The 15,612-nt window shown below is 36.9% G+C and overlaps 1 protein-coding gene across 2 annotated transcripts in view; it reads left to right on the forward strand.

Moving 5' to 3' along the window:
- The window catches only part of ATP8B4 (ATPase, class I, type 8B, member 4), a 223,415-nt gene extending 210,705 nt beyond the window's left edge, over positions 1-12,710 (forward strand). For both annotated transcript variants that reach the window (XM_012728821.1, XM_012728823.1), the window contains 3 exons: positions 6,910-7,048; positions 9,097-9,227; positions 10,567-12,710. In XM_012728821.1, the coding sequence (XP_012584275.1) occupies positions 6,910-7,048; positions 9,097-9,227; positions 10,567-10,740 (444 nt within the window). In that variant the 3' untranslated portion in view covers positions 10,741-12,710. The remainder of the gene's footprint in view (positions 1-6,909; positions 7,049-9,096; positions 9,228-10,566) is intronic.
- The last annotated feature ends 2,902 nt before the right edge of the window (positions 12,711-15,612 follow it).

Consider the following 15,612-nt stretch of genomic DNA (forward strand, 5'->3'; position numbering starts at 1 on the left):
TTTGTGAGGGAGGGCCCTACATATGATTTTTAAACATACCATTTATCATAAAAACCTCACAAACTTTACTAGTGTATTCCCATTTAACTAACACTTTCTGCTTAGTCATTTAGATCTCGATTTCCATTTTGCTATCCATTTGATATTAATTAATAGCTATCCTATTTCATACCTCCTCTTACTTACCTCCAAATTAAACTATTTTGGAACTATTTTTTACTTCTCCCTCTCTGCCCTACTTGCATGTTAGCAATTTTGAATTTAAGTTTCAGGATATTATTAAAGCCTGTGACATATGTTTTGATTATTAGAAAATTCTTTCTAAATTAATACTGCAGCTCATACTCATATTATTACTCATTTAAGGTCAGCTATAAATTTACAAAATTCACTGCTCACCATGTTTTATACTTTGTTTTCTATTTTGAGATCTTTGTTCTGATTCTATTTTTATTCAATTGCAGTAATTTCCTTATAATGTGGTCAAAAGGGTACATGAAGTTACACTTGAACTCAAATCTTTCTTTCTCTGTCTTTTTTCATTTAATGATATGGTATACTGTGTGGAGATGAGTTAGAATCTGTTTGTCTTTAGGAATTTTGTGTATGTTGTTCCACAATACTGTAGATTTAGTGTAGAAATTTGATAATTGGTTGATTCCCTTTTCCTATTTTCTCTGTCTAAAGCTTTTTCCAAATATATATTTCTCTGCTAAGGTGTAGTTCCCATAAAATTCCCACCACCAATTCACATGTACACCATTACCATAATTCCTTGTGCTAGTCTCTCCCCACCCACCCACCCACCCACCCCCCATTTTGATTCCTCTTCCTCTTATTCCCCTTCAGAGTGTCTCTAATTATAGTTGCCTGTTAATTTTGGTTTGTTATTTGTTATAATTTTTTCCTGATCACTTATTTGTTTCTCCTGTATTGCCTCTATAAGTGAACATATCCAATATTTTTCTTTTTTTTTTTTTTCTGGCTTATTTCACTAAGCATCATCCCTTCCTGCTCCAACCATGTTGCTGAACATGGTTGAGTTTTGAGCATTTGGGTCATTTCCATATGCTACCTATTGTAAATAGTGCTGCAATATACAGGGGCACAGGTATCCTTTTGAATTAATGTTTTTGTATCCCTTGGATAGACTCCTAGGTGTTGAATTACTGGGTTATATGGAAGTCCCATTTTTAGTAGTTTTAGGAATTTCCACACAGCTTTCCATAGTGGTTGGACCAGTTTGCATTCCTACCAAACAGTGTAGGAATTTTTCTCCACATCCTTGCTAACATTGTTGTTTCCTGTTTTTTTTTAGTATGTGCCATTCTCACTGGTGTTAAATGGTATCTCATCATGGTTTTGATTTGCATTTCCCTGAATACAGAAAAAAACTGTTGAACAGTTTTTTATATGCCTTTTGGCTGTTTACATTTCTTTGAAGAAGTATCTTTTTAGGTTTTCTGTCCATTTTTTGACTGGATTGTTTACTTTGTTTTCCTTAAGTAGAGTCACTTATCAGGTGTATTGTGCGCAAAAATTTCTCTCAATCTGTAGGGTGTCTCTTTGTTTTGGTTAATGTCTCTTGCTGTACAGAAGCTTTTTAATTTGATATAATCCAGCTTTTCATCTTTTCCTTCACTTTGGTTGCTTTGGGGGATGTGTCTTTAAGATGTGACTGAAATATATGTCATGTAGTGTTCTTCCTATATTTTCTTCTGAGTATTTTATGGTTTTAGGTCTTATGTCCTATTCTTTTACCCATTTTGAGTAGGTTTTTGTGCATGGTGTGAGGTTTTTGTGCATGGTGTCTAGCTTCATTCTTTTGCATGTAGCAGTCCAGTTTTCCCAGCACCATTTATTAAAAAAATTGTCCTTTTTCCAGTACATATTCTTTGCTCCTTTGTCAAAGATAAGTTGTCCATAAATATGTGGGTTTGATTCTGTATTTTCTATTTGATTACATTGTCTATATAACTGTTTTTGTTCCAGTACCATACAATTTTAATTATTATGGCTTTGTAATATAGTACAGCCTGAGCTGTACTACTAAGTGTGTTACCTACATTCTCCTCTTTTCAGTCAGGAGAGCTTTGGTTAGTTGAGGTTTTTTGTGGCTCCATATGAATTTTATCAACACTTGTTCTATTTATTTGAAGAATGTCATTGAAATTTTTATTGAAATAGCATTGATTCTGTAAATTGCTTTTGATAGGATGGTCATTTTGATAATAATTCTTTCAATCCATGAGGAGGGGATGTCTTTCCATTTTTGTGTTTTCTGTATTTATTGTAACAATGTTTTATAATTTTCATTGTATAGGTCCTTCACCTCTTTTGTTTGGTTTATTCCCAAGTGTTTGCTTTTTTGTTTCAATTATAAAAGGGGTGGTTTTCTTGATCTCCTCTTATTGCGATTGACTGCATATAGGAAGTCTACTGATTTTTATGTGTTGATTTTGTATCCTGCTACTTTACTATTTATTTTTTGTAGTTAAAAAATTTCTGTAGACAGCAAAAGGTTGAGTTCTGTTTTTTAATCCAGCTTGCTACTCTGTGTCTTTTTATTAATGACTTTAGTCTATTTACATTTAGAGTTATTATTGATACACTGGCATCTGTAATTACCATTTGTTTGCCTTTTGTGATTATATTCCTTGCTTTATTCTGTTCTTCCTATTCATCGCTCTGTTGGTTTTGGCTTTATGATTTCTTGTAATGTTTTTTTGGAGTGGGGGTTTTATAATAATGAATTTCTGGAGGTTTTGTTTGTCTGAGAAGGTTTTTATTTTTCTTCATAAAGAAAGGAGAGCTTTGTGAGGTATTCTTGGTTGGCAGTTGTTGACTTGGAATTTGTTAAATATGTTACCACTCCATTCTTTTCTTACCCACAGTGTTTATTTGGAGGTTTTGCTTTTATAGGTTATCTATTTCTTCACCCTATCAGTTTCATTACTTTTTCCCTGTCTTAGATTTTTGGAAACTTTACTATAATGTTTCTTGCTGGTGTTGTTTCCTTTTATTGTGATAATTTGGTGGTATTCTAGCTTTCTGATGCCTATTTTAATTTCCTTCTTTATGCTTGGGAAGTTCTCTCCATTGTTCTCCTTGAATAATTTCTCCACCTAACAAAGAACTCAAAAAGGCCATAATGAAAACTATTAAAGAGTTAAGAGAAAATGCAGAGAGAGATAAGAGATAAGTGAACTGAGGGAATAAGTGAAGGAATTGGAGGATATTCAGAGATTAGTGGAGGAGCTCAAGAATTCTGGGAAAAAGAATGAACAAACACTAGGAGAACTATCTGGACACCAGAGGAAAGGAAAAATAAGAGTCATGGGAATCCCAGAAGGTGAGGAGAGAGACAAAGGAACATCAACCTTTTCCTTTGCACTTCTCTTTCCTTTTTTGGTTCTTTTTATGTCTGTAGTTTTGAGAGCACAGATTCACTCTTCCATTTTTTTTCTATTCTACTTTCATGATGTTTCCCAGACTTCTTGAGTTCTCCTCCACTCATCTCTGGCTATCCTTCAGTTCCTTCACTTTTTCCCCCAGTTCACTTATCTCTTTCTGCATTTTTCTATTCATTCTTTAATAGTTTTCATTATGGCCTTTTTGGGTTCATTTTCTGTTTGGTGGAGATATCCGTCCCTGTCCATATTATCAGGTTCAGGTGGTTGACTTTCTTTCTGAGGTGTATGGTTCCCAAAATGGCCTGCTTGGTCATTTGTATTTTTCTTCCCATTTTCAGCCTCCAGCTTTGCTCTGTTCACAATGTTCCTCTACTGCTAGTGCTGGTGAGCATGACTTCTGACTTCTCTTAGGCATGGTTGTGTCTGCCTAGTGTCTGAACTGCTGTGACTGGTGGGTAGAGTATAGCTGTGGGCTCTTGTAGTTTTCCCCTCCTTTCTCTTTAGCTGTACCCCTGCTCTAGGCAGGTTATAATTCCCATCTCTTTTCCCAGGGTGTTGGGGTCTATTGAATTTGAGGGGTTCCTGCTGTTCCCACCTGGGTACATTTCCTGGCACTCTTCTACTATGGTAGATGCTGTTCTAAGCTGTGCTTTGCTCCAAGAGCCCCTGCTTTCCCAGACCCCACTGCATAGAATGGACTCTGATATCTCAGCCTGTGGTAATCAAGACTCTTGTGTGGAGCTTTTTACCTCCAGAAACATGCTGAGGCCAAGTCCACTGGGATGTGCCTGCAGGCTGGGTGGGATGTATTTCTCTGTTGAACTTTTAGGTGTATCTAAACAAGTCTCAGAGGAATCAAAAGAGATAAAGGATAATAGGAAAAAGGAGTATGATATGGAAATGTGAAAGGAATAGAAGTCAGAGAAGAAAGAAAAGTCTAGATGGGGGTAAGAGAAAAGAGGGAGGAGGGAGAAGAGGGGATATATCAGAGAGAGAATAGAAAGTAGTGATGGTAATGTTAAAGGGGAAAAAGAAGAAAAACAGAACAATCAGAAAACAGAAATAAGAAAGATAGAAAGGAACAACCGACAACCCACTGACCAATAAACAAATGTACAAACAGATGAGGAGAGAATTGCTTCTCAGGACTCTGATGGTTCCCTGTGAGCTAGTCTCCTGTTTTAGTCTGGTCCACTGGGGAGCGCCATATGGCTGAGTAAGATAGTCTTCCCAGGGAGGATTAAAAAGCAAGCACAGAAGGGTAGGAATGAACTGCAGCTGTGGGTGTGAGAGATTTGGTATGCTTTCTGGGCCCATGAGGTATTTGGGTAGGTGATGGGGCTCCTCTGACCTCCTTCTCCCAAGGGCTTGGAGTACCAAGAGGCCCCCAGTGTAGGTACCAGCTCTATGAGGTTCCCTCTGATGTCCTTCCCTTTGGTAAGCGCGACCAGTTAAATGGCCCTGCTGGTTTCAAGAGTGGGGTGGAAAAGGGATGTGCTAAACTAAAGGGTTCACACCTGGAACTGTTTGTTGTGCCTGTGCCATGTGCCAGTGTCAAGGCCCCATTTGCCCACCTGTCACTTTGTGGGCCTCTCAGATGTCTCAGGATTTTCTGGGCATCACTGTCTCCAAGCTTTTCCTCCCTTTCTTCTAGATAAAGTAGGCTGTCTTTGTGAATGGAGGAGGGAGAAGGGTCCTGATAATTTTCTCCTTGCCCCTGTCTTTCTAAATTTCTCAGTGTTTGGGTGAGTTACTGGTATTGTCAAGTTTGTCTAATGTATCTGGATCCTGTCAGGAACTCACCATTATTTTTCCCTATCAGATATTTTTATGGGAGCACCTGGTCCCAGTGTCCCTTTGCCATTATGTTGATTATGTCCCTCCTAAAGCTTATGCTTTTACCACTGTATTTCACAAATGTCACTAGAGAGTAACTTCTATCATTAATTTGGCAGGAATTATGAATGCCATCTTCATCTGAAAATTTTTGAGATTTTTTTTGCCTCAGGGCTGTTTTCTTCTATATTTCTTTTATTGTTACTTCTCCATTTTTTCTTTTTCTAAAATGCCATTATTTTGTATAGCAAGCCCATGGATCTGACATCCATGGGTTTGCCATCTATGTCTTGCATGTTTTTGCACATGGTTTCCATTTCTTCAAGTTTTTGTTCTCTGTTGTGAGATATTTCCATTTGTTTGTTCCAGAATATTAATTCAGTTCTCATCAGTGACTATTCTTACTTGGTTTTTCTATTGAATTCTTAAATTTAGAAATAATACTTGTTCTTCCAGAATTTTTTTCTCGATTCTAATGGCATCTTAAGAGTTTTCCTTACATATTTTCGGTTATAGTGCTTGTCTGTCTCTTCTGTTAGTTCTGCTTCAATCGGAGCCACCTGTTCTTGTACTGTTCAAGTCCTTTTTAGAGGGTTGTAATTTTTCTTTGCCTATCCATATCCATACAGGTCAGGCTATTGTCAGTTGCTGTGGATGAATTGATAGGCAGTAGATTGTAGAGTTGGAAATTTAGTCTAATGTCTTGGCAACTGAATGAACTGGAAAGCCAATCTCTTTGATGAGGCATGGGAGGCCTGATCTCAGGCCCCTTAAGGAGAGAAAAGGCTGTCCTTTTATAACCCCTGCAGTTTATGTTGGGATTACCAGCATCCTTTTGGGTGTAACATCTTAAAAAAAAAAGTTCACATCAAGTGGGGAGTAGAAGTATGTTTCCAGAACAGAGAGGGATCTCTTTATTATTTAGGTAAGGTCCCATCAGGCAGATAAAGTATCTGTGGTCTTCTAACAGATTCTACGAGAAATGAAAACCTTTTCTTGGACCCTTTGGGAACTCTAAGATGCCAGTAATGACACCAAAACCTACTCTTTATTTCTCTTGAAAACTAAAGGGTTCATAATCACTAGTGACTTCTTGATTTGCCAAATAGGAGCAATCTTATAAATTTCTTGACAAGGTAGTAGAACGACAAAGGACTTGTGAACATGCTCCCAGGTCACCATGAATCCCAGGGTTAAGGGTTTTTCTTTTTCCTTTTATACTATTTGAATAATTTAAGAAAAGGATCATCAAAATGAATTAGATACAGATGTAAAACAGATTATATCTTGAAAAGTGCTCATGTGAAAATTTATGTGCAGATTATAAAATTTGCACTTGCCACAGAAAAACTTTTTTACCACTTGCAAAAAGAACAATTTTGAGAGCAATTTAGAAAGTAACTTGGGATTTGAAACCATTCTACTTTCTTATTTCTCTTTTAGAAGAAGTTTAACATGTTATCTCCTAATTTTGATCCATACTTGGCAGTAGTAATATAAGTGCTAAAGTGTGAAGTTATTCCCCCATGCTGTGATTACCGATGGTTGGTTAGTAGTGTAACCATCTTTTTGGAGAGCAGTTCTGGGAAGATATTACCCAGTAAACTGATGTTCTTTTAATCCACGAAGATTATTTGATTGTTTTGATTTTTTGTTATAGATAGCCTTGGACACCAGTTACTGGACTGTCATTAATCATGTCTTCATCTGGGGCAGCATCGCCACTTATTTCTTCATTTTATTTACATTGCATAGTAATGACATCTTTGGCATCTTTCCAAATCAGTTTCCATTTGTTGGTAAGTCCATCCTACTGTCTATTGGGTCTGGTGTCATGCCGACATTTATTTGTTTTTGTAATTTATTTCCTATGTTGGGTGGGGCTAGGAAAGACCAAGATCCTTTGTCTATGAACTAATTGAGCCAGGCACTTAAAGCTTTCATGCTTGAAAGGTGCTCCAAAATAGGTTTCTGTTGCCAGATGCATAGGAATCATTGACATAGCACTCTATAGTTTTCTAACACCCAGATACATTAGTAGACTGTCCTTTGCAAATGAGGGGCATAATACATGTATCAGGATTAATTGAGGTCTTATAAAAAGTTTATATATAGAGAGAGAGGAGAAGGGAATAATAGCATCTTACTTTTATGCCACACTATCATCAATATTACTGCCAAAGTTCATGAGTGGAATTCATTTGCATTTAGGTAAGAAAGAAATGGTATATAATTTGAAGTCTTTAGAAAATATCTATCTACTAGCCCATAAATTATATAAAGAGTAATCTTTGCTGTGTGGATTCAAATGTCAGCTCCACTACTTAAAAGCTATGAGACTTTGGGGAAGTGTTTTTTTCCCTTCATGTCTGAATATCTTCATTTTTAAACTGAGGACATTAATACTTCCTATTTCATAGAAATTTCTAAAAGTTAAAGTATGTAAAATATGTAACATGTAGCCTTATACACAGCACTTTTTCAAGAAATGTTAGTGGTTATGGTGGTGATGATGATGATTCAAGAAAATGTTGCTTGATTATTAGTTGGGCACATTACAAAGTGATTTGAATATCATATGTGCAGCAAATGACCTCCTAAAATCCCTTAGTGCTCTAGTATTCTGCGATTTTTACAGAATGTACATCTAGTCTATCTATGGAGTATATTGCCATCACACTCCATATTTCAAAATTATTCCAGCAAGGGCAGCATGTTTTACACAAGGGACTGTGAATACACTTTCTCAGAAGTTTTGAAATCTAGTGTGTCTGAGATAAATTGGTAACATATTTCTGAATTCATCCCAGCAAACTGGAAAAGAGAGATACAAAGTGACAACCTTCTTGAGTTCCATCAGACAAGACTAAGGTCCACTGGTTGGAAAATCCAGTCTAGAAAAACAATTCTTAGAAGACTGATTCATGTAGAAAGCAAAATAAGAGCAATTATAGGGTTATACATGCTCACTGATACCTGATGTTATTGGTCTATTTAAATGTACACATACACTTGGAAGCTTTGTTGTTTGATTTTTGCATATTCTGTATGTCCATGGAAATCTTGAAGTTGTACCACTTTTACTTAATACCTGATGTTAATGCTTTATTGCTTTAACTAAAGATTCCAGCCATGTAGAAACATGTTGGTTCTGAATAACAATACACATATTAGGAAAAAAGACATTAAAACTATTTTTAAATTTATTTCCTCACTTTCTTTTTTTTGTTGCCAAAACTGAAAGTACAATGCATTGACCAGAAGACTTCCAGTCCTAACAGAGCATTCTAGCATGCATAATGAGACTGGAATGCCTCAACTGGAGAAAGTAGTTTTTGTGGGGACCATGCTCTCCAGCTAAGCACATGCCATTCCAGGAATTAATTACTGAGCTCCAATGAGACTTTTGAAAAGTTAGATCAACAGTGGAGCTAAAGAAACTTTTTTCCTTAGTAGCAAGCAGGATGCAGGGGTGTGGTTTTAAAGTGAAACTTGTTTTTTCAGCCATGTGTGTGGATGCTGAACTTCAAGGAGCGCAGCAGATAAACCTTCTGTTTCATGAGTGAAGTTGCACTGCACAGAGTCTGCTTCAGGGAATTGTTGGCTCCTGCTGGCATTCTCCAACTTATCAGGCTATATCAGTTCCCAAGAGTATTCCTACTACCTTTATCTTCTCCTCCTCACCACTGAACATTTGACATGGGCTGAAGACAGCCCATGCTTCTCCCTAGGGCATTGAAGCCTCACTATTTCAAGAAAAAAGATGTTATGGGAATAGACAATGAGTTTGTTAATTCAATAAGTGAGACTTCTTTATGACAACAATGTCTATTTTCCTTTAACATAGGAAGCACACAGCATTCTTTGGCCCAGAAGTGCATCTGGCTTATTATTCTCTTAACGACGGTGACTTCAGTTATGCCTGTGGTGACATTCAGATTTTTGAAGGCTGATTTATTCCCAACTCTGAGTGATCAGGTATGTGTTATTGATGATGAGTTACTGAAGAGCTGGTCTCTTGGAATGATGGCTTTCCCTGGAAGCTTGGGGAAACACCAATGAACTGCTCATTGGCAAACATCCACAGGTCATGACATGACATCAGAGTAGATAAACTTCCACAGCTGAATATGCTCGCCCTATAAGTGCCAATGAAGAGGAGAGTATGGAGAATTATGGGTGCAGAGTCATATGTTACAAGTGAAATTGGGCATTTTTATTAAATTTAACTTTAAATAAAAGAAGCTCACTGGCAGTATGTTGGACAGTTGTTCCAAGGCAGAGATAAAGTAGCAGGGAACTTATTGGTGTGCAGGTAGTAAAGGGACAATAATGGAGGGACAAACATGGCATGAGGTGAAGAGACTCGAAATATTTGTAGAAATATAATAATAGATTCAGAAACATGAGGAAGAAGTTAACTTCTAAGCAAGTTAAGAAAATAGCAACTTGAAAGAAAATGGGACTGAAAAATATGAAGATAGAAAGAAAACAAAAGAATGGATTATAGAAATACCTAACCTAAGGAAAAGTGGATTAAATTTCATAGAAAGAAGTGGATAAACCAGACAATGTCGAGTTAGGTCACAATCCAGTTAAAAAGAGAAATGATTAAAAGAAAAAAAAAAAAGGGAAGCACACATTTGTAGCTATGTTATGACAAGGAGAAACCTTGATGCGGTGAGTGACCAGGTTAATGATGATGACAGGAACTCCCCTTATCATTATATTCTCCAATTCTGGGGACAAAATATAGGGAGATTCCTTCTGAAATGATTCATGTTGTCCCCTGATATATCCATCCTTTCCCCTTGGCTCTATGAGCTCAATCTGATGTAAATCCAGAAAATGGTGGATGGGCTGATAAAAGGAAGATGATGTTCATTTCTTCTGCTATTTAGTCAGATCATGATTTTCTGCTGAAATACTTTCTCCTGACACAAAAGTCAGAATCCAAGTTATTAGTTGCATTAGAGAACAAGCCTTGGATCTTTTACCCCTCAACTTTACAGGGAAATGAAAGAAATATTGGAAAATTACCAACATGAGTTCTCCAAAAGACCACACAAAAGGAATTATAACCCTGAAAAATCTCATGATATATCAACCTCCTGCAAGAGCTGGAAATGTCTGACTGATTTTCTAAAGTTTTTTCCTACTATCTAAGGGCTATTGGATCTTGAGTATCTTTAAATGAGAGGGAGACATTTTTTGGAGGGATGGGACTACACACATACATCACCTCAAAAAGCAATGTGTTCCTTGGGGGTCCCTGATATGGGTGCATCATCTCACTCCAGGTCTTCTTCTCCTCCAGATCCGCCAGAGGCAGAAAGCTCAAAGGAAGTCCAGGCCCCTCCGTAGCCGAAGGCCTCAGACTCGTAGATCGAGCTCAAGAAGATCTGGATATGCTTTTGCTCACCAAGAGGGCTATGGAGAGCTTATCACATCTGGAAAAAATATGCGAGCTAAACATCCACCCCCAACATAAGGATTGGAAAAGACAATGTATAATAGCACTAGCTGGGTTGAAAATTTATGTAAGAAAACCACAGACACAGTGAGCAACTTTAGCCAGGATGAAACAGTGAAAATGTGAGTCAAGAAGAATTTGAACCACACAGTTATCTTTTCACTTCAGCTGCAGCTGAAATTCAACTGGCTCCAAAGTTGGGGATCAGAGGTGAGGAGTGGGATGGATTGCCTCACTTAATTTAAATCTGTGGCTGACAACTGCTCGTGCCCATCAAATAGGGGTGCACTCTATGGAAAACCATGCCAGATGGTGGTTGTCTAACTTGTGGTTTGGTGAACAAAACATTCACGATACAAGCAGAAGCTTATAATAACCTAGATACCAAGCGGCACCAATTGGCCTGAACTTCAGAATCTTATTTATACAGAAAAAAACTGTAAATCTGTATTTACAGATTGACTGGTTCTTCAGGTGGATAAAGAGATATATTCAAAAGGTATATATTCCAGTTGCATTTTATTCTTGTTGCCAGATAAACACATATATGTGAGATCAGTCTTTCTTCAGGTACCCTTTGAAGATTTTAAATCTTTCAGATGAAGAGTAGTTCCCACTGTCTAGGCTTGTTTTCCTGGTGTGTTGAGCCAAGAAAACAAATCACTTTCATGAAGAATAGACAAGTATGTTGGTGCTTCTCATTGTTCTACCATGTTCTACCAGACAAAGTAGATTGAACATCTTTATGTGGAATAGACTGATAATGTGTTCAAATTTATTAAAAAAAAACTCTCAGGGACATGTTTATGGAATGTCAAAGACAAGTTGTCTAGTAAGTATTCTAAATAAATTTCAGTGACTTTTATAACAACCTCAGTAGTAATCTGCCTTGTGTGATTCAGACCCATTAATGGAATCAGTAGATCATTGGACTAGTTCACACTTAATGACAGTACTTCATCTAGTGTATGAGCATGTATTTTGTACATTTTCTATTTTAAAATTTGGTTCAGATTCGAAACCAAACAAATTGGCAAACAGTATGTTCAGATACTATTTAAGTACTCGAGTTTAGGTTATTCAGAACTCACTGCTTTCGATATTCACCTATGATGCTTATAACTCAGATATATAAATACATGCAGATGAGGCTGGCTTTTTAGAGATGTTTCAGTCCAAACTTCCATCTATGCTTAAGTCACCAGTGTCATTCTTATAAAAGCTTCAGGCAGATTCATGTTCAAGCTTCATTTCTATCACTTCTTACCTCTATAAACTTCGGCAGTTAATGTACTTACTTTGAGACTCTGTAAAATGAGGATATACTACCTACCTCATGTGGTTGTTAGAAGATTGTCAAAATGCAAATCCTCAAATCAATAAAAATGTAATTTACATTGAGTAGACGATTAGTTAGGTTCCATTTAACTCATCATCAAAAATAACAGAACAGTTTGAAGACAATATGAAGAAGTGGAGTTTAATCAATAGAAAAGACTTTGATAAAATGATATTCCAAGCTAGATAAAAAACGAGTTAAGTCTTAGAGGGAAATGAAACTTGGAGATAAATTTCTCTGTCATAGGCAAAAATAAATCATCATCATGCCTTACCAATTTTCTATAAATGAACCTCTGACTTTACATAGTTTTTAATCTTGTTCCTACTAAATTATTAGTCAAGGTTACATTTCCCAGGACAGCCAAATGGCCCTTGGGTGGGCATCATGGATAGGGGTTTGCATGTTATCAACAGGTCATGCAATCTTTTGGAATGTACTTTATCTCCAAATCCAGACTAATTTTTCCTGAATGGGAAATAACATAATAAAGTGCTTTAATAACAGTAAATGTACAGTAAATAAATACTCCCTTTTCCCCTGTGTAGACTCACTCAGATGTTAGTTTTCAATGTCTAATTTGTTATTAGTTTCATTGAGCTTGTTCACTTCTTGTAACATTTTGAAAGAGCTGAAGACTTACAGTAAATGTTTTGTCACTACCGGTGTTTCATGTTTTGTCTTTTTATTAGCAACTCATTGGGTAGAGTTTGTGTTACATTGGTCAACTGTGGCTTTTTTGTTTTGTCTTCTTTCTCTCCTTTACATGTCCTGGGAAAATGTACATCTTTCTTACGATCAGAGTTAAGCGTAAAAGTGAAGCAATTGGACCTATGTGTAACAAGTGGGAAGGATTAAAAATGGTCCAAGTTGGCAAATTCAGTTCAAATTAAATAAGGCTGTTTATGAACAGATAATGTGGATGATTGTGAGAGAGACATATTATCAGCTTACTTTGGCCACATGAGATCCAAATAAGCCCACACACCCATTGAGAGATCATTCAATTACAAATGCCAGGAGTTATTTTGAATCTGAAGATGAAAAGCCTGAGGAGTGGGTGGTGATGGTGGTGCCACAGGGAATAATAAAATTTTAATTTTTCAAAAAAATCAGATTATTTGGAAAGAAAAGAAAGTATTTCTTGAATCAGGAGTAAAGTTGGTTAGCTCTGTGTTTTTAGGTTCAGTCTAAGTTTTGAGTTCACATGGGCAATTGTAGACTGTATTTCCCTAATGTAGAGTTTCTTCTTTTATCACATCTGCCTTCAGGTCTACATACATATGAAGGAAAGAAAGAAAGCGGGATGAGGAAAGCAAGAGAGATAAAGCAAGAGGAGAAGTACTGGGGGGCAATAAGGAGAAGAGTTTTCAGTTATGTGTCTCTTAATTTGATGTGACTGCCTGAAAAATAAAGTTAATTCCTCAGTGGAAAAAAAAAATTAGGTTGCATTTGAGCTGTGAGTAACAAAATTTTGTTCACAGTCAGAGTAAACTAAGGAAACAATTATTGAGAGAAGGGTCAGGAACATTGGCTTTTTAGTGCTGACTTGTGGGCGGTGGACATGCCACCCCACTCCAATCATGTTCCAGTCCAGCAATGGAGAGACAGGGGAGGATGGAGCCTGAGATCTTTTCTCAGTCACCCATTCGGTGAGCTGTTCTTGTTGCCTTTGTCTGCTGTGTATTTGCTTGTGTGTAGACAGATGACAGAGGAAAGAGATGGTAGGACCTGGCTCTTGTATTGGTTTGTATTTCTCTAGAACAACCTCCATGTACTGCTCTCTCTGGGTCTCTTTTAGGTCACCTTAGAGATGGTGAACTCAACAGTTGTTGAACAAAGTCAGTGCTAACAATCTACTAAGATACTGCCAACACTCTCTTTTGTTCTTTACTATTTTAAATATCAAAAGCATGTTAAAACAAAGACAAAATACTCATGGCCTGTAGAAGAGAACAATTTTAAAGTCTCCCCTTGTTCCTGGGCTTGAGGAAATTCACTGGGCCTCCCTTTCTTCAGATTCCATTGAAAGAGTAAAGCTTGAGTGATTTCCTTTATTGTTAGAAGGGACTTTTTTGTTTATGTATCACTTTTACATGAGCTGTATTATGTAGGCCTTACAGGGCCCCTATGAAGCAAGCAGATTAGACCCATTTTTAGGAAAAGGAAATCGAGGCAGCGCAAGTCCAAAGACTTTGCCAAATGTCACATTGAAAGTAAAAGAGCTGGCGTTCATTTCATTCTGAATCTGACACCACGTCCAGAGCTGGTTACCTAGAGTTCCTAATTGTACATCAAATTTGGGTACATCCTCACAGACATGAAAATTCTAAATAGTGCCTGTTCCCTCTAAAAACAGCCATTTAATTTCTCCAGTGTATAGATTCAGGGAAGGAGTGCAAACAAACATCAGCATGTTTTGAAAGTGTATTTTGGATATTTTCCTTCCCTCTCAGTACAAAAAGCACGATTATCTTCCATCCTTTCCGTCCACATTTCATCAAGTCAATTAGGTGTGGAGCACAGAGAAAGGAAATAAGTGATATTTACATACAAGGAAATACAACAAATTAGAAAAGCTGTACTTCTGATTTTATGATAAAACATTCCATTATGCTGTTATGTTAGTATATGCACAGAATGTCTCAAGATTGATATATCTAATGAACTCACTGAAATCACTCAGATTTACTGTTTCACATTTCAAAAATAGAAAAAATGTTTAATAGTGGAAGAAGCCAGAGGTGATGATGCCTCTGGAGTCTTGATGGGCTTTTGTAAATCAGGGGTCAGATAATCATGTGGGGGTCACAATTTTCCAATTTTTACATTAACATCTGGTATTTAATGCCTGCAGTTTGTTCTACTGTGTCACATTTCATTCCTCCGTGAGAAACCATAAACTTTTGCAATTCTCTAGCCTAAGCATTTCGTTGAACTGCCTGGAAGTCAGAACTAACTGCTCAGACCCATGTGTTTCAAAATGTTCCTTGCAAAAGATTTAGAGGTTCTGGATGGGCTAATATGTAAGTCTGGAGTTATGACTTAACCAAGAAAGGGGCCTATCTATCCTCGTGTTTCAAAACTTCCTGGCAGGTCTATTCCTGTAACTGATGTAGAATGCAAATCAGATTGGAGCTACGTGAGTAAATGTCCAGAGTTCAAGAATAATTTTGATGAATTTTCCAGAAATATCTGGCTATCACAATTCAGATTCTCGTAAGGTTTATAACTACAAGTTACATTTTTAATTAATTGCAGCCCTGAGCTTAATACAGAAAATCTTATCAGGGTGAGATGATGGTTCATGTAATGTGATAGTGAAAGAAAGATTAAGGACAAACCTTATTGTTTTATCTTGTCACAGATATTTCCATCTTGACTTCTTTTAGCTAAATGTGTTCGGTGAGTAGGATGTTTCCTTGGTGGTTGATGATTTTACTTAGATAAAAACATAAGCCTAAGTTGATACATGTAATTTGGGTAAGAATTACAGTGACTCCACAATGTCCTCAGAAAAAGTTTTAAATAAATCCTTGTTAAAAAAAAAA

The sequence above is a fragment of the Condylura cristata genome, unplaced genomic scaffold (genome assembly GCF_000260355.1).
Source record: "Condylura cristata isolate star-nosed mole 26May11 unplaced genomic scaffold, ConCri1.0 scaffold00023, whole genome shotgun sequence".
In the NCBI taxonomy this organism is placed as follows: Eukaryota; Metazoa; Chordata; class Mammalia; order Eulipotyphla; family Talpidae; genus Condylura; species Condylura cristata.